This window comes from Ceratotherium simum, chromosome 4 (genome assembly GCF_057802395.1).
Source record: "Ceratotherium simum simum isolate JZ-2026a chromosome 4, ASM5780239v1, whole genome shotgun sequence".
Classification (NCBI taxonomy): domain Eukaryota; kingdom Metazoa; phylum Chordata; class Mammalia; order Perissodactyla; family Rhinocerotidae; genus Ceratotherium; species Ceratotherium simum.
In genome coordinates this window covers 3,627,711-3,645,803 of record NC_141903.1, presented here as the reverse complement: position 1 = coordinate 3,645,803, position 18,093 = coordinate 3,627,711, and the positions used below count along the sequence as shown (strand labels likewise).

At 58.7% G+C, this 18,093-nt stretch overlaps 1 protein-coding gene across 7 annotated transcripts; it reads left to right on the top strand.

The window, feature by feature from the left end:
- Positions 1-1,835: 1,835 nt before the first annotated feature.
- On the top strand, positions 1,836-16,752 carry GRK6 (G protein-coupled receptor kinase 6). Of its 7 annotated transcripts, none has more exons than XM_004428463.3 (16): positions 1,836-1,997; positions 5,679-5,774; positions 6,766-6,878; positions 7,010-7,087; positions 7,443-7,543; positions 7,869-7,961; positions 8,065-8,128; positions 8,272-8,412; positions 8,705-8,895; positions 9,683-9,720; positions 9,813-9,902; positions 11,077-11,285; positions 11,376-11,513; positions 14,593-14,730; positions 14,811-14,945; positions 15,613-16,752. In XM_004428463.3, exons 1-16 carry the CDS (start codon positions 1,946-1,948, stop codon positions 15,682-15,684), a joined length of 1,749 nt encoding a protein of 582 aa, XP_004428520.1. In that variant the 5' UTR covers positions 1,836-1,945; the 3' UTR covers positions 15,685-16,752. The 7 variants fall into 7 exon arrangements, 6 of the variants coding, with proteins under 6 accessions (XP_004428520.1, XP_087285442.1, XP_087285439.1 ...); XM_087429317.1 differs by lacking the exon at positions 1,836-1,997 and adding an exon at positions 2,290-2,404; XM_087429313.1 differs by lacking the exons at positions 1,836-1,997; positions 6,766-6,878 and adding an exon at positions 2,282-2,532 and having other exon boundaries at positions 15,611-16,752.
- Positions 16,753-18,093: the final 1,341 nt, after the last annotated feature.

Here is an 18,093-nt window from a genome sequence, read left to right as displayed (position 1 = left end):
CAGAAGTCTCTTTCCCCCGGCTCCAGTTATCTCTGAAACCTGCATCTTCTCCCCCACCCCTCAGGTCTCACTCGACACAACAGCCTTCACTGGGTGAGGTGCCTGCCTTTTGTCCCACTGGCCACTGGGTTCTCCTCTTTCAAGGTACTTATCTTTACTCCCATATGCGTCCTAGATGCATGCACTTTTCTCCATCTCCACTGCCACTTTCTTGGTCCAAGCCACCATCCTCTCTGTCCTGGAATTCTGTAGCCTCCCAACTACTCTCTCTGCTTCCAGTCTTGGCCCCCTAAAAGTCCACTAGCTAGAGTGATCTTTTTAAATCTAAATTATTCTTTCAAAGGCTTCACATTTCACTTAAGAAAAACAAACTCCTTGCTATGGTCTACAAAGCCTTCCACGATCTAGCTGGTATCCTTGCTCCTTCATCTCATCTCAGACCACCGGGCTCTGAAGCTACACAGGCCTTCTTCCTGTTCCTTGAACACACCAAACTTACTCTAGGCTCAGAGCCTTTGCACCCGCTGTTGCCTCAGCTTGGAACTCTGTTCCCCTAGGTCTTTGTGTGGCTGGATCTGCTCAAATGCCGCACTCTGAGACCATTTCTCCTCACTCTGTATTTTGTCTTAATAGCACTTATCACTCTTGGAGACTATCCTATTTATTTGTGTATTTACAGGATTATCACCTTTAGTCCCCTCTAGCATGTGAGCAGGGAGCTTGGCTGTCTTGCTGACACCACTGTATTCCCCAGCACTTGGCTTGGTGCCTGGCACAAAGCAGGTGCTCTGTATTTTTGGATGAATGAATGGATAGAGATCAGAGAAGCCTAGTTGAATCCAGCTCTGCCTTACTCGCTGAGTTTGGGCAAGCCTCCTTTCCTGGTGTGTGAAGTGGGGGTGGAGAGAGTAGGATGCTGAGCTAGAAGCTGTTAATTAGCTGTAAAATTTCGGCCTGTTTTCTCCCTAGTCTTCGGCCTGGAGCCAGCCACTGGACTTCTGGCGCCTCAGTTCCCCACCTGTATAATGGGTGTGACCTCATCCCAACGTCTTGGGGTGGTAGCGCTGCCTTATAAGGCAGCAGAAGCCGAGGGCGGCCGAGGCCGTGTGGGTGGAGAGAAATCACAACATCCGGCTGCGGGGGCGGGGCGAGGGTGCCTGCTGCGCCCAGGCCAGAGGCCGGAGAGCCGCGGGGGAGGCCGTCAGCCTCCTCCGGGCCTCTCCCCGCTTCCGACGTGTGCCCTCCAGTATGGGCCGACCCAAAGGAATACGGCCGGACACATGGCCCAAACAAGCTCGCAGCAGGCCCGCAGGAGGCCCAGGATGCCAAGTGTGTCTCTACAAACCCTACAAAAGCCAAGGCGAGCTCAAGGGACCCGGGCCACACCCCATCTGGTGGCCCAATCAGAGTGCACTGCTGAGAATGACTGACGCTTCCAAAATCCAATCAAACTTCCGGCCTCAGGGGCGTGACCCAGAGGACCCACCTCCGTTGTCCCAGCGGAGGGCTCGGCCCTAATTGGCAGTTCGGTATCCTATGAAGGCCCAGAAATTCGAACCTAGGGGCTGAACCCCACCGCAGACCAACCAGGAAGCGGTGACGTATTAAGTCCCGCCCCCCTTCTCCTTTGAGCGAATCCCTGGCTCGGGGGGCGGGGGAAGATGAAGAGGCTGTCTAATGGGAAGACGGCGCGGGGAGCGCCCGCTGGGTTATTGGCCGAGTAAAGTAAACAGAGGGCGGGGCGGGGCGGGCCGGCGCCGGGGTGGCCCCCGGGAGGGGGCGGAGAGTGCGCGGCGGGCGGCGGCGGCCGGGGAGGCCCGGGAGGCCGCGGCGCGGTCACTGCGAGCCGAGCCGAGCCGAGCCGCGCCGATCGCCATCCGGCCCCGGCTCCCGCGCGCGATCCCGCCGGCGGCGCGGCCCGGCGGGCCCGGCGGCGCCGCAGCCCATGGAGCTCGAGAACATCGTAGCAAACACGGTGCTACTCAAGGCCCGGGAAGGTGAGGCTGCCGGGCGGCCGGGCGGCCGGGTGCGGGGAACGCGGGCGCGCGGCCTCCGACTTTGGCGGGGCGCCCCGGCCGTCCGAACCCCTCGGGCAGCGCGCCCCCCACCCCGCGCGGACGCGAGCCCTTCCGGCTGGTCGTCCTCCTCCTCCGCACCTGCGGGGGCCCAGGAAGGGGCGGGGGTCAGGCCGCCGCCCTCGCGGCGGGGGGGGGTGAGGGGTGAGGGAAGGAGAGAGGAAGGAAGAGGGAAGGGTGGGACCTGAGCCCCGGGAGAGCCTCTCCGAGGCGTCTCCCAGATGAGAGGTTCGAGAAGATGCCCCAGGAAGGGGCAGCCTGCCCCACGTGCCCCGGGCCTAGACCCCCGGGTCCAGCCCGAACTGGCACCAAGTTGGTCCAGAGTAAAGGCTGCAGAATGAATGAACAAACGGAGCCTCCGCCGGAGCACAGCCCACCCGACTTGGGGAAACTGCTGGTCACATATGCTATCAGTACAACTGCAGTTGCTGGGTGCCTCAGGACACTGGGGACAGAGGTGACTGGGTAACAATTTTTGCTCTCAGGAAGCCCACAATCTAGTGGGGCAGACGGGTAGAGAAATAAGTGGCAGCTGAGCTTTGAAGTAAGAGAGCGTGCTGGGCATGCAGAGGGAGCCGGTCTGGTGAACTGAGTGTGTGCTGGGCTCCTCATGGCTCCCAGCCCAGATGTTACCAGGCACCTGCTCTATGATAGTCATGGGGGACATGGAAGGACCAGACCTGGTCCTCGCTGCCTTGTCAGTCTGCCCTTCATCTGCCATTGTCCACCTCAATAACAGAATAACCCAGAACCCACTCTCTGCCCTGTCCTGTCCAGGGTGCTGGACTCCCAACATTGAACAAGACCCTTTTTGGAACTGTAGGGCAGGGAGGTCATGACAGTTTTTCCATTCTTTGCTGGCCCTCCAGGCTGAAAGAGTCACTGCTTCACCTTTCTGCTCCATTTTACAGGTGGGAAACTGAGGCTCAGACCAGGGACTAGTCCCTAGGTCACACAGCGAGACTGTGGTTCACTCAGGCCTGGGGCACAGGATGCCCCCAACACAGTCTGTAGGAAGCCCAGAGGAGCCCCCAGCTGGCACAGCATTGGGTGCCCCCTGCCTGCCCAGTGCATGTTGACCTCAGGGAGGTGCTGCCTGGAAATGGGCATGGCAGACTGGGTCCTTAGTGCCCAGAGCCTGACTTATCTCCTGTCCCTTATCGAGTCCCTGGGCTGGGCCTTCCTCTCAGCCTCTGGGGGCGTCTGTCGATTCTATTCTGCCTCGTCATCCAGCCAGCCAGGGAGGAGGGGTGGGGAGAGCCTGGCCAGGCCTCCCTCCCTAGGGCTGTAGCCAGTTCAGGCCTCCGGCACTGCCTTGCCTGGCCAAGGAGTGTGGGCACCTTCAGACAGGCTTCCTCAGGCGCTGAGTGAGGCGTAGCGGGGTATGGTCGGACTGAGGACTGTGCCTCCACTGGATGAGCCCTTGCCCCGACCTGGCTCTGCCCTTTCCACCTGCGTGGCTCTAGACAAGTCTCTTTTCTCTGAACCTCAGTAACCCTTTTTGTGGAGTGGTTGGGGACAGGACATGAAAACTAAAGGAAATCCCAGTTGTCACCAAGTCCCAAACCCTGGCCCCTGGACTGGCTGTGTCGGAATCCCTCCGTGAACTGGCTGACAGCTCGGGGCCAGGCTTTTGCCAGCTTCCCAAGTGATCTGAGGCCCTAAGTGGTTTGGGAACCCTTGGTGTATGTATTCAGTTGACATCTAATAGATGCCCGGCATGTTTGGGGTGGGGAAGGAGATTGGGTTGTGGTCCCAGGGAGCTGGGTTCGAATCTTGCCTCTGGCACCACCAGACTTTGGACCTTGGACAAACTGATTCTTCCTTTCAGGGCCTCAGTTTTCTCATGAAATTGGGAGAGTTGCTGGGAGGGTGAAGTGGGACAGCACTGGGGGTGTGAGCCCTTGCTCATCCTTCCTTTCCCAGGTGCCCAGAGGCACAGGGAGGGGGCCAACCTAGGGTGCGGAGGAGCCCCACTGACTCTGGTGGCAGTTCTAGGACAGGATATTTGCATGTGACTCTTTGCTGCTGCCTTGTTGTGGCTGGGAGGAGGGGGAGGAGGAAGTAACTGGTGGGGGGAGGCAGGCGGATGGAGGGTTGGGTGAGGGACCTGCGGGGGTGAGGGAGGAGTTCCCCTTCTGGGGAGGCCTTGCCCGGGTTGGGGGTGGAGGGTCTGTTGCTCACTCACAGTGGAGCAATGATGGGGGGCTGTGCTGGGTGCAGGCTGCAGGAGGGCTGCTAGCAAGTTTCCCAATGGGTGCCTTGTGATACTTCCTCCTCCAGGCAGCTTAGGTCAGGGAGCCTTTCGAGGGACCCAGCCCTGCCTGCTCCCTAGAAGAAGGCCCCTCCTCCTGCACCACCTGCCTTCAGGCTGGCTAAAACCAGAGGGGAAACTGAGGCTGGGCAAAGGAAAGTGATTCCCTGAGGTTCCCACTGAGTTGTTGGAGCAGGGGCCCACTTTGCCACAGCCCTACTGAGTGCTGGACACAGACTCTCCCAGTCACCCACTACCTCCGGAGGTGGCTTTGGACCCGAAGTACACATGGAGAAATTGAGTTTCATAGAGGGCAAGTGATGGGCCTAAAGTGTGAATTGGAGATTCAAACCCAGGTCTATGAGACTAAGACTCAGGCCCCTGCCACTGTTCTCAACCTTCTGGCCCACAGGCCACATCTTTCTAGCTCTCTAACATGTTTTATTTATTTGGCTGCAGTGGGTTTTAAAAAAAATGGGAAGCAATATTTCATGTAACAGTCCAGATAACCAGCTGCTTTTGAAAAATCAGAAGATCTGGCCACACTGAGCCTGCATTCCTGCCTAGCAACAATCAAGCAATCAGCTGAAGTTGTGCTGCAGCTGCTGTTAGTAGTGGCATGTCCGGTCCAGTTCACCACACTCCCCACCACTCCCTGTTGTCATCCATCTGGTGCACATTTACCATACCTGCCTGGCTCTGCAGGCATTTGAGCTGCTACCCTAGTCTCAGCAGCTACAGATGGGGGGTCAGCTAGGTAAAATGGGGCAGGTATCAGGCAGGGCCAGGGAAGCCCTTGTGTGCAGGGGTGGGGATCCTGAGTGCCAGCCCTCCTGCCACCACCTAGTTTGAGTCTCTGGTAGCTCTGGTGCAGGGCCCGGGAATGAAAGCCTGGAGCCTCCCTGGTGAGCCAGGCTGCACTCTGCCTATGCCATCTCTCAGGCATGTCCCACATGTCGTGGACTCTCTCTCTCTTCTGGGCCTTGACTTACACAGTCCCCATCACTGTCATGTCCTTCTCTACTGTCTTCTTCTGGGAAACTCCTACCTCGTAGGAAGCAGCCGAGGCTTGTCGAAGCCACCTGGCAATCCCACCCTCCCCCAGCAGCCCGGCCTCCCTGCCCCTGTTGTCTCTTTCTACCCGAGAGTCCCAGCAGGAGGGCTCAGGGGACCACGTGTGTCCTGGAACCCAGTGAGGGCAAGTTGGAGCAGGTGGAAGGAAGGCCCGAGGTGCCTCCCAGAGTGGGCAGTGCCTAGGCTGGGTCTGAAGGCCTCTGGACCGGACTGAGGGTCGAGGGGAGGCTAGGTGGTGGCGGGACTCTAGCCCCAGCGCCTGTTTGCTCCTGCAGGTGGTGGTGGGAATCGCAAGGGCAGAAGCAAGAAATGGCGGCAGATGCTGCAGTTCCCCCACATCAGCCAGTGCGAAGAGCTGCGGCTCAGCCTCGGTGAGGCCTGGGTGGAGAACGGGGTTGCTGAGGCAAGGGGGACCTGCTGGTGCCAGGGGACCTCCCCTGAGACCTCACCCCAGGGGGGAGGAGCAGGGCTGGGGGCTCCAGGGAGCAGGAAGATTGAGGCTGCACCGCCCAACCCAGTTTCAGTTCCTGAGCTTGGGATGGGTGGAGGGCAGAGAGCAAACAGGACAGCAGGGGGTGATGGGGGTGGACGTGGGGAGGAGGGCAGCGTCAGATCTGGGGCAGTCTGAGAGAAGCGGAGGGAGGGAGGGCTGGGCCTAGGGTGAGCAGGGCTCGGGTATAGAGGGTGCAGTGGGGGCTGGAGCCAGCCCACAGATTGACTGTGTTGGGAGCCCCAGGCCTGTGCTCAGCCCTGCCAAGCCCAGCACTTGGGGGGGCCCAGCAAAGCCTTGACCAGAAGGGCCGAGGACCCCAGTTCCTGCTTATCTTGGCCGAGGCCCCAGGTCTGAGCAGTAGCCGAGGTTACCCAGGCCCCCTCTGACAGCCTGCACGTGGGCAAGGAATATACCAAGGCTTCCACTGCCTGGGAAGGAGGCCTAGCCTCGAGCTCGCCGGAAGCCACAGCTTCCTCCCACACTTTCGCCAGGCAGGCAGCAGGTGTAGGCCTGGCCTGGGCCGGGCCGGAACCTCACAGACCACACCCATCCCCAGCACTGCGACGTATACAAGTGGTATGAACAAGGAGACGGTTGGGGGGAGGTTAGGGCCTTGGCCCTGGAGCCACGCTCCTGGCTGTGTGACCTTGGGCTAATCACTTAGCCCCTCTGGTTCTCAAAGTCCCAAGCTATGACGGGAATAACAGTAGTGGCCACCTTAGTATTGTGGTGAGGGTTGTAAAGGAGGTAATGGCTGCCGTACTGCAGGGCTGGAAGCTGTTGTTGGGGCCCTGCCTGGCGGTGTGGACAGGAGTGCCCCGCCCCAGCCTCCAGATCTGGGAACCCAGCAGCTCCCCCTCTGCCTGCAGAGCGTGACTACCACAGCCTGTGCGAGCGGCAGCCCATTGGGCGCCTGCTGTTCCGAGAGTTCTGCGCAACGAGGCCTGAGCTGACTCGCTGCATTGCCTTCCTAGATGGGGTGGTGAGTGCAGCCCAGCCGCGGGGCCCTGCCCAGCCCTGAGGGTGGGCAAAGGTCCAGGGCCACATGTGCCACGTCTCACCACACCTGTCGTTCTGCCCAAACCCCAAGCCTCTCTGCCTCCCACCCTGTAGGCCGAGTATGAAGTGACCCCTGATGAGAAGCGGAAGGCGTGTGGGCGGCGGCTAATGCAGAATTTTCTGAGCCACACAGTGAGTGAGCAGTGATGGAGGGAACACGGTAGCGGGCAAAGCTTGGTGATGGGAAGAGGGATGAACACAGCCTGGCAGAGGTGCCCTGGAGCTGCTCTAGGCTCACCAGGCAGTTCTGCAGGCATGGACCCCGGCGGGTGGGCCAGGGCTCTGGGCAGGCCGCCGGCCAGCGACTCGGCTTCACCCTGCCTCGAGGGGAGTGGCAGGAACAGAGTTCAGCAACTCGGGAGGCTGGTGCATCTCCAGACTGCAGCTGCCCTTAGCACAGGCCCGACATACCTGCCATCTCTGCCCTGGGACTGGGCAGCTGGCCAAGGGAGCCCCCTGCCCTGACCTGTCTGTGGCCTGTCCGCAGGGTCCTGACCTCATCCCTGAGGTCCCCCGGCAGCTGGTGACCAACTGTGCCCAGCAGCTGGAGCAGGGGCCCTGCAAAGACCTCTTCCAGGAGCTTACCCGGTAAGCCTCTCCCTGCCTGCAGGCCTGGAATTGTGTCCTGAAGAGGGGGTTTCTGTGGGCCCGGAAGGCTGTGGACAGTTCAGCAGCTGATGAGAGAGCTCTCACCCCAGCCTTGTCCCTGCTGTGTTACCTTGGGTGGGTTGCCTCCCCTCCCCGCAGCATCCTCAGCTTCAGCCTGGAGGCGGCTCCCGCCTAGGTGGGTCAGCAGGAGGGCTGGCTGAGGATGCTGCCTTTTGGGCTGAGCATGCACATAACGGGGGGCCTGGCCCACCAAGCCAAGAATCTGGGGTGTCGGGCTGACCAGCAAACTGGGCCTTCTCAACAGACTGACCCACGAGTACCTGAGCGTGGCCCCATTTGCTGACTACCTCGACAGCATCTACTTCAACCGTTTCCTGCAGTGGAAGTGGCTGGAAAGGTGAGCTCCTTGAAGGCTGGGCCAGGGTAGGCCAAGTGGCTGGGCTCTCACGGGCCTCAAGCCCTGCTCAGCCAGCATTTGCTCCCCAACCCCTTGCTCACAGGCAGCCAGTGACCAAAAACACCTTCAGGCAGTACCGAGTCCTAGGCAAAGGCGGCTTTGGGGAGGTGAGTGGCCAGGCCAGAGACCCCAGCAGAGTGCGGAGGTGGGGTAGGGGGTGCCCTGGACCAGCCTCTTCTCCCATCTGTGTCCCTGTACCCCCAGGAAGGGCCCGGCTTGTCCTCATTTGTCCCATCTACCCTGGCTACAGGTGTGCGCCTGCCAGGTGCGGGCAACAGGCAAGATGTACGCCTGCAAGAAGCTGGAGAAGAAGCGGATCAAGAAGCGGAAAGGGGAGGCCATGGCACTCAACGAGAAGCAGATTCTGGAGAAAGTGAACAGTAGGTTTGTAGTAAGTACAGCCAGGAGACCCTCCCCTCCCCTCTGGCCATGTGCTGCCCTGCCCTGCCCTCCTTACTCACCTGGCTAAGGTCTCTTCCCGCCCTGCCCCATCCCCTCCAGGCACCGCCTCCCCGCCCTCCGAGATGCCTGGGCAGGGCGGGTTTGGGCTGTTGACACCAGGCCTGGGGAGCAGGCTGAACCCCAAGGAGTAGCACTGAGAGGGATTTCTTGGGTGGCTGGCACCAGCCCTGCCACCAGGCAGCCCACGGCCCCTGCTTGAGAGCTCGGGTCCTCGGCTGCAGGTGAGCCTGGCCTACGCCTATGAGACCAAGGACGCACTGTGCCTGGTGCTGACGCTGATGAACGGAGGCGACCTCAAGTTCCACATCTATCACATGGGTCAGGCTGGCTTCCCGGAGGCGCGAGCCGTCTTCTACGCCGCGGAGATCTGCTGCGGCCTGGAGGACCTGCACCGGGAGCGCATCGTGTACAGGTGTAGGGGCTTGGCCCACGCGCCAGGGGCTGCAGCTGGGTGGTGCAGAGGATGGTGGTGTGCTGGGGCTGTCACCTCGGCCACAAGCCTGTCTGAGCCCTGCCGGGCACTGGCTCGGGGCTCCACACTCGCCCACACTAGGCGGACTTGAGAGGCTCAGAACTCAGGCTCTTGGGTCTGGCTGACCCGTATGTGAATCCTGGCATTGTCACCCCTCTCTGTGTGACCTTGGGCCAGTCAGCTCCCTGCTCCCAACACCACTGCCTTTCCCGGGAAGCAGAGACTCTAATTCCTGCCTGGCAGGTGGTTGTGGGAACGCAGGAGATAATGCAGTGGAGTGCGGGGAGCCCGGCAGGCAGGGCTCCGCAGTGCAGGCTCCGGTCATTATTGTCATTGGTGGTGGTTTGTGTGAACCTCACAATGGCCCCCTGAGGGGACGGATGAGCAGCTCCACTTGACAGGCAGGAAAGGTAGAGTCAGTCACCAAAGGGGCGACACCAGGGCTGAGCAAGGCTACTGGTGACGTCCGGCGAGCTTCCCCCGGGTGGGAGCTGCCTTCCACTTGCCTAGTGAGCCCTGGGAGTCCTGGCTCTGTAGATCCTTCTGCTGCTCCCTCCAGTCGGGGCTGCTGTCCGGGGAGGGCAGGGCTGTCTGTCACCCTGGCAACAAATGGCCTCTGCACCTTGCTCCACATCCTATCCCAGGAGGTGAGCAGAGCTAAGAGGTGGCCCTATCTAGCTGCCTGGCGAACTGAGCAGCATCTGACCCTACCCTTCTCTCCCCACAGGGACCTGAAGCCAGAGAACATCCTACTGGATGACCACGGTGGGTGGGGGGCCGCAGGTTGGGTGGAGTGGAGTAGGGTGGGGTCTGGCCTGCCTGCTTAACGGCCCCCTTGCCTCTCCACCTACATTCAGGTCACATCCGCATCTCCGACCTAGGGCTGGCTGTGCACGTGCCTGAGGGCCAGACCATCAAAGGCCGTGTAGGCACCGTGGGCTACATGGGTGAGTCTCCCCCTTCTACCTCCTGAGTCCCCTCACTGTCCTGGGCCTGGCCCCACCGCTTCTGTTTGGGAGTCTCCTGTGCCTCAGGAAGTAGGAAGAGCTGATGTCCGGCTTTTATAGATTAGGAGACCAAGAGTCAACCAGGACCCCACACGTGTGAATCCACATCATTCACGTGCGATCTCCTATTGGCTGAGCCTGCAGGTGGCTGCCAGTGAAGGATGAGAAGGGACTCAAACCTATTCCCGTGGCCCCAACCCTCCGCTCTTCTGATCTGCCCACACTTGGGAGTGGGAGTGCCCGTCTCTGGTGGGGGCCAAGATGTGGCCCCACAGTCCCCTTGGGGACCACGTGACACAGTAGACAGAGCCCCAGCTACAAGTTCCACCTCTTGCTTGTGTGTGTCCTTGGTCCAGACACTCCGCTTCTCCCAGTCTTGCTCTCCCCCGGCTGTAAAGCGATCATCAGACCTACTCCCAGGGTTGCCTTGAAAATGAAGAGAGGTAGTAGAGGCAGAAACCCCACTCGCCTGCCCTGGCAGGCAGGAGGTGTCCAGCACGTGAGTTGCCTTCTTTCCTCTCTTTGATATTAAATCCAGAGGTTGCAAACTGGTAGCCACACGGGCCTAATTTGGCCTATGTTTGTGTTTATTTTTTTTTTTATTTTTTTTATTTTTTCCCCCCAAAGCCCCAGTGGATAGTTGTATGTCGTAGCTGCACATCCTTCTAGTTGCTGTATGCGGGACTCGGCCTCAGGATGAACGGAGAAGTGGTGCCTTGATGCGCACCCGGGATCCGAACCCGGGCCACCAGCATCGCAGCGCGCGCACTTAACCACCAAGCCACAGGGCCGGCCCCTATGTTTGTGTTTAAATGAAATTGTTTTTAAAACAATTTGAATTGGTTGCCAACATTTGATAAGCCAGACAGCTTCACATTAAAAATAGGGATTTCTGACTTCTCTTGAAAACTTGGAAGACCTGGCCCCCTGCAGGGCCACATCAGCTCCCTTTGATGGGACATGAGCTCTCCTACTTGCCCCGGGTCCCCCAGTCTGAGAGGGGACCACCAGTCGGAGCCAGTCCCCCGCCTTGACGTGCACTGGGCATTCCTGGGGCCCCAGGGCTCGGTTCCCACCTCCTGCTGAGCCCTAACTGCCTTGCCACCCTGCCCAGCTCCAGAGGTGGTGAAGAATGAACGGTATACGTTCAGCCCAGACTGGTGGGCACTCGGCTGCCTGCTCTACGAGATGATCGCAGGCCAGTCACCCTTCCAGCAGAGGAAAAAGAAGATCAAGCGGGAGGAGGTCGAGCGGCTGGTGAAGGAGGTACAGGAGGAGTACTCTGAGCGCTTTTCCCCACAGGCCCGCTCCCTCTGCTCCCAGGTATGGCAGGCAGTGGACGGTCTGACCGGCTGGGGCTGGAGCTTGGGCACCTCTCCGGAGGCCACCCTGACCAGCCCTGCCCTGCCACAGCTCCTCTGCAAGGACCCTGCCGAGCGCCTGGGGTGTCGCGGGGGCAGTGCCCGCGAGGTGAAGGAGCACCCCCTCTTTAAGAAGCTGAACTTCAAGCGGCTGGGAGCCGGCATGCTGGAACCGCCATTCAAGCCAGATGTGAGTGCCGCCCACTCCTGCAGGGGGCAGGGAGGGCTGGGGGCTCTTGGGGCATCAGTCAGGACACTCTCAGTGCAAGTGTCAGAAAACCCAACTCAAATGGCTTAGCCAACAAAACAGATTATTCACTGGGCTCATGAAAATGAAAAGCCCCAGGATAGGTCTGGATTTTGGCCAACTGGATCTGGGGTTCCAACAGTGTTGTAGGAATTCTCTTTCTCTTTCTCTGCCTCCCCGCATACTGCTCCGTGTGCAGTCCTCTCTTCCAGGTGGCTCTCCTCAGGTCGTGGCAGTGGTGAGCCCAGCAGCTCAGCCACCCCAGTAAACAGGGAGCACCTCTTGCCCAATAATTTCAAAATAAGTCCTAAAAGGAAAAAAGGGCTGAGGCTGACGCTCATTGCCTCTAATTGCTCAGGTGCCCCTCAGTGGCCATGCCTGGATCATATGCCCACCTGAACCACAGCCAGTGCGGGAGATCAGTTCCCCAAAGGAAAACCAAACTGCCGTTGCCAGCGGGGGGAGAGCTGCTGGGCTGGCAGAGTGTCAGCTGCCAGCCACACCTGGCAGCACTGGCCTCCTGGCTGTGGGCAGAACACGCCCCTCCTAGAGTCTCACTCATTTACTGAGCGTCTCAGTGGGTCAGGCGTCCTGCAGGCAGTAATGTCCTCGAGTCATCAGATTCCAAGTGGCAGAAACTCAACTCACACTTACTTACACTCAACATTGGAGCTTACTGGTTCATTTGGCCGGAAAGTCCCAGAGTGGGGGACTTCAGAGTTTCACACCGTGTTGCTGGGACTCCAACTCTTGGCTCTGCTTCACCTGTTGATTGTCCTCCCACTGAACTCAGGCTTCTCTCTGTAAAGTCACAGGGAACGTTCTGATTGGCCAAGATTAGGTCGTGTGCTTGCCCCCTCCCATGTAGAAGGGGACTAGGTCCTGGATTGATAGTTCACCGGGAAACCTGGGGAGGCAGGAAGGTGATGGGCAGGCCAGGTTGATGGCTGTCAACCACACACATGATTGTTTATTCATTCAAGAAATATCTGAGTGCCGTGTGTGCCAGATCTCAGAGATAATGAGATCCACAGGACCCAGTCCTGCCTTCATGTTCTAGTGGGGAGACACACCAAAATAAAGTAAGTGAAAAAAGAATTTCAGGTAATGTGAAGTACAACAGAGAAAAATAAAGCAGGCTAAGAAGGTAAGGAATGATGGGGGTGGGGGGGTGGGAGTATTTTTAGACAAGATGGTTTCTGAGGAGCTTATGGTTAAGCAGAAGTCTAAAATATGTGAAGGAGAGAGCTGTGCCAAGTTTTGGGGTGTGAGCATTCCAGGGAGAAAGAGCAGCTGGGCATTGAGGTCCTGGGGCAGGGACCAGCCTCGAAAGATGGAACAGCAGCGAGGAGGCCAGCGTGGCTGGAGTGAGCATGTGCGGGGAAAGACGTGCATGGTCTTATTCTAAGTGTGACGGGGCTTTTGGGGAATGTTGAGCAGGAATGTGGGGTGTGAGGGGTGGGCTGTAGAGGGGGTGAGTGGAAATGGGAGGCCAGCTAGGGGTCTGCTGTGTCTGAAGGATTGTGTCATGTTGGCCTCCCCAGCACCCTGCGGTGGGGGCATTGCTGTGGGCAACGGAACCGAGGGCCTGGCTTCCAGCAGCTACCTTGGGGCTGGCACTGCTGCTCAGGGTTACTCCTGCTTCCCGTGCACGTCATCTCATGTAACCTTGAGATCATCCCACTGCCCCCAGGTCTTTCATTCAAAGTTAGAAAATCAGTGCTCTGGAGTTTCACTGTTTAGAAGCAGCAGATGAAAAGCAAGCTTGATGATGATACAGTTTTTAACAGCTTTATTGAGATTTAATTCACATACCATACAATTTACTCACATGAAGTATGTAATTAAATGGCTTTTAGCATATTCAGAGTTGTACAATTATCACCACAATCAATTTTAGAACATTTTCATCACCCCTCCGCCAAAAAAACCCCATACCTGTTGGCAGATAGTTCCCATTCTCCCCTCCCCTTGGCCCCTGGCAACTACTAATCTACTTTTTGTCTCTATATATTTGCCTATTTTGACATTTGATATAAATGGAATTATACAACATGTGGTCCTCGTGACTGGCTTCTTTCACTTCAAATAATGTTTTCAGGTTCATCAGTATTGTACGCCTTCCTTTTCTACGACTGAATAATATTCTATTATATGACTGCCACATTTTGTTTATCTGTTCATCATGGATGGACATTAGGGTTGTTTCTGCTTTTTGATTATTATGAATAATGGTGCTATGAACATTCACATACAAGTTTTTGTGGGGACAAATGTTTTCATTTCTCTTGGACATACACCTAGGAGTGGAATTGCTGGCTCATTTGGTCGTGCCATGTTTAACCTTTTGGGAAACTGCCAGACTGTTTTCCAAAGCAGCTGCACCATTTTACATGATGTTTTAATTGACATCCTTAATAGTAGGATTTAGAAAATAATGTAAAGATGAAAAATAAAGTGGCCTTCTGGACTGAGGTCAGCTCCCAGGAGGGGCAGGGGATGCGGGGAGATGGGAGGACTGTTCTAATCCTCTAGTTGGCTGTGAAGCGGGAGAGGATGGAGCAAGCCATTGGACATGCCAGGACAGAGGACCCATCAGCTCCAGGCCCTGCATGGGGTGCCCGGGCGGGCAGCTGAGATTCAGCCTATACTCACCTCACCAGTTGCACACCCAGACAGCTGTGTGCAGGTGGAAGGGGTGCCTGTCACTGATTCCACCAGGCGCTGTGGGGGCTGGTTGGCTACAGTGGGTGAGCTACCACCACCTGGGAAAGGCGTGGCCTTTACTCAGCCTCATCAGTCAGTGAGCAGTGAGGGATAATGATCCCCAGTTTACAGAGGGGAAGCTGAGCTTCAGAGAGAAGGGACTGCCACGCTTAGGAAGTGCACGGGATGCCTGGTGCCCCAGAGAGCTGCAAGGGTCACATGGCCAGGTCAAGGCTGGAGTAGTACTCAGGGCTGAGCTGTCCTCCCATGCATGTGCGCGTGGTGTACCTATCTTACCGCTGCCTCTGTCCCCCAGCCTCAGGCCATTTACTGCAAGGATGTCCTGGACATTGAACAGTTCTCCACGGTTAAGGGTGTGGAGCTGGAGCCCACCGACCAGGACTTCTACCAGAAGTTTGCCACGGGCAGTGTGCCCATCCCCTGGCAGAACGAGGTGGGGGCCTCCCCAGCTGGTGGGGTGGGTTCCTGGGGTGGCCCTGGGGGCAGCTCTCACAGCTGCCTGTCCTGTGGCAGATGGTGGAGACCGAGTGCTTCCAGGAGCTGAATGTCTTTGGGCTGGACGGCTCGGTTCCCCCAGACCTGGACTGGAAGGGCCAGCCGCCTGCACCCCCCAAGAAGGGACTGCTGCAGAGATTCTTCAGTCGCCAGGTAACCCCCAGCAGTGTACCTGGGCCCCCAGCCTGGCTCCAGGGGAAGGTGGGTGGGAGGCAGAGCTGGTGCCCACATGCGCTGGGAGTGGGCATCCTCCAGTCATGCCAGTGGTGCCCAGGGTCTCTCCCCTCATTCCCATCTGTCCCCCACCCCTGGCTGGGCTCATGGCCTCTTTTCTCTTTCCAGAGGTGAGCAGTGTGGGCTCCCCATGGGTTGGCCTTGCTGCCCAGCCTCGGGGAGCCACGGGCAGCCCTTCCATGGCAGAGGCGAGATGTGGGTGAAAGAAGTCTGGTGCCCGCTCCCCCTTCCCCTTTCCTACTGTTTCCGTTCCCTGCACCCTGGCACCTTCAAGCTGCTAGCCTTGCTTAGCCGTCTGTCTCCCCGTGCCCTGCCTCCACTGGCCCCAGGGAAGAGGGGCTGGACGGATCCTTGGGTCCTCTTACTTCAGTCTGTTGCCGGCAGCCCCTGCAGTGATGTCCAAACATGTCTGGCCTGAGCTGCTGCTCCAGGCCCCTCCTGGGGAGCGCCCCCCCCCCCCCCCCCCCCCCAGAGCACAGCCCTAGGCAGCTCCTGGCCTGCCCTGGCAGGGCCAGCCCAGGTGACGGCACTGGTGGCTAATGGCGCTCGCTCTGCCTCTTTCCCTCCGTGTCTCCCGCCCCTCCAGGATTGCTGTGGGAACTGCAGCGACAGTGAGGAAGAGCTCCCCACCCGCCTCGAGCCTCCCACCCGCCTCTAGTCCCCAGCCTGAGGCCCCCACCGGCGGTTGGCGGTAGCAGCTACTCCGAGCCCTGTTTACAGTTTTGCACAGTGGTCTTCCCCATTGTCCACTCAAGTCGTGGCCTGGGGACCATAGCTGGAGCTGTCCCCAGTGTCCTCTGCCCCTCGGCCCCTGGTCTGGCTGAGTTTGGGAAGGCCTGGGCTGTCCCTGGGACAAAGGTGCGTCCCTTCAGCTCTCATCTGTGGAGCTCGGGGCTTTCTGTATTTATGTATTTGTACGAATGTATATAGCAACCAGAGCGTTCTTAAGACCCACTGTGGAGCTGGCAGAGGGGCCACTGCCAAACTCAAGTCTCCTCAGGCCCAGCATGGATGGGCCGAGGCTGGGACAGGCCAGGCCCCTGAGCCCCCAGCACTGTGCTCGCCACCGCCGACCTCCGAGTGAGGCTCGTGCCTGCCCCTTCTGCTCTGGGCTCAGGTCACCACCTTCCGGGGCCTGATGCTGTCCCTTCTCAGCACTTGTCAGAGCTGGATCTGGGGCCTCTGCATCCCCTAGGCCTGTGCCAAAGTGTGACCAGAGATTGGGCTGACCCTGGGACCCATCAGTCCACTGCCCAGGCTGTCCCCAATGGGTCTGCCTCTGCCTTCCAGCTCCCAGGGCCCCTCATCCCTCATGCTGGGCCATGTCCTGAAGACACCTCTTGCAGATACACCCCAGTCCAGGGCATGGGAAGTGGGGAGAGGTGTCCTTGGCCAGCCCTCAAACATTCCAGACTCCCCTCATAACAACAGACACATGTGCCCAGCAATAATCTGCCCCTCCCTGTGTGCGCCCGTGGGGGGTGTGTGTGTGTGTGTGTGTGTGTGTGTGCGCGCGCGCGTAGGGGGTGGGCTGAGGCTGTGTGCTTGTACCCCAGGCCCCAGCCCCGGCTCTTCCCAGACTGTGATGGCCATCCTAGTCCCAGTGTTAGGGAAGCATGGGATTACAGGGCCTTGGTTTTTCCATATTTAAAGCCAATTTTTATTACTCATGTCCAGTGTAAGCTGCCACGTGTTTCTGTGTGAATACAGTCCGAGCACAAACCTGGCCCGCTGCCCCTGCCTTTCTCTTTCTTGCTCCTGGTGCTCCAGGGGTCTTCCTGCTTCCCTGGCCCTGCTAGAAGTGGGAAGGGATTGGAGGTGGGCCTGGTGGGTGCTGTCCTTCCAGCAAGGCCCAGGAGCTCCCAGGGCTGATCTTGGAGTAGCCTTTCCAGGGGGCCAGGCCTTGATGGCCTTCAGGCTCACCCAGTGGGTTTCTCAGCTTCCTAAGTGAGATGAGGCCTGAGGAAGAAGCCTTGGGTCCCCACTAGGGTGTGGGTCTGGTTTCTGTGCTGGTGAGGCAGGCTCAGCTGGTGGTGTCCCCTGCAAGGCCAGTGTGGCCTGGCCACAGGTTGTAGGTTTGGAGCGGCCTGGGGAGCGAGGTGGGAGCTGCTGTTAGGAGCACCTGCCTGCTCTGTCTTACCTGGATGCTTGCTGTATGCCCGGCCCGGGGCCAGCACACATGCGTTAGAGCCATCCCTCTGCTCTGCCCTTGAAGTGGGAGATGTGGCTGGGCAGAGACAGTGGTGATGCTGGGAGTTAGGCTGTGGCAGGGGTTCTGTGAAGGGAATCAGGAAGGGTTCTGTGAAGATAGCAGGTGAGCTGGGCCTTGAGGGGACGTATTCACCTGGGAGACAGAAAGGGATTGGGGGAGCATTCCATAACATTCCACCTATGCAGACTCGTGGGTGACAGCCTGTTGACCACAAGTCTGTTCCAGACTTCATAGACCTGTTGCTGCTTCCTAGCCTGCCAGTGGCCTCAGCCCCCAGGAATGCCCTGTAACCACCATAAGGGTTTGTTCGTTGCCTCTGGGCTGGGCACTGTGCCACAGAGGCCACATGAGCTTTGCAGTTGGACAGTTCTGGGTTCAAGTCCCAGCCTGGCCATTTTTCAAGCTGGCTTTGCATACACCCTTCCCTTGTCTGGAAAGATGGGTGTGAAACTCATCGCCTCACAGAGCAGCTATGAGAATCCAGCAAAGCAGCAGTCACCTCCTTGAGTTCCTAGGTCACTGGCAGGACTCGCCTGCTGGGGGATTGGGTGCTGGATGTCAAGTTGATGGCTGTCTCAAGGGCAGCCAGAAGGCTCCAAGCACCGACTTGGCAGACGGGGCCTCTTGTGCCAGCCCAGCTCTTGACGGTATGTGGAGCGTGTGCTGCCTCTTCTGTTAACTTGAGGGAAACAGGGTAGGGAGAGTGCCTTGCCCAAGGTCTTCCAGCTGGTGAGTGGCTGTTGCAGCGGGGTGAGGAAGTCAGCTAAAGATGAAGATGTTGGATCCTGCCCATGAGGCGTGAGGTTGGGGCTCAAGGAGCATTTGCCCCTCTGCTCCAGGCTTGGTTTGGGGGGG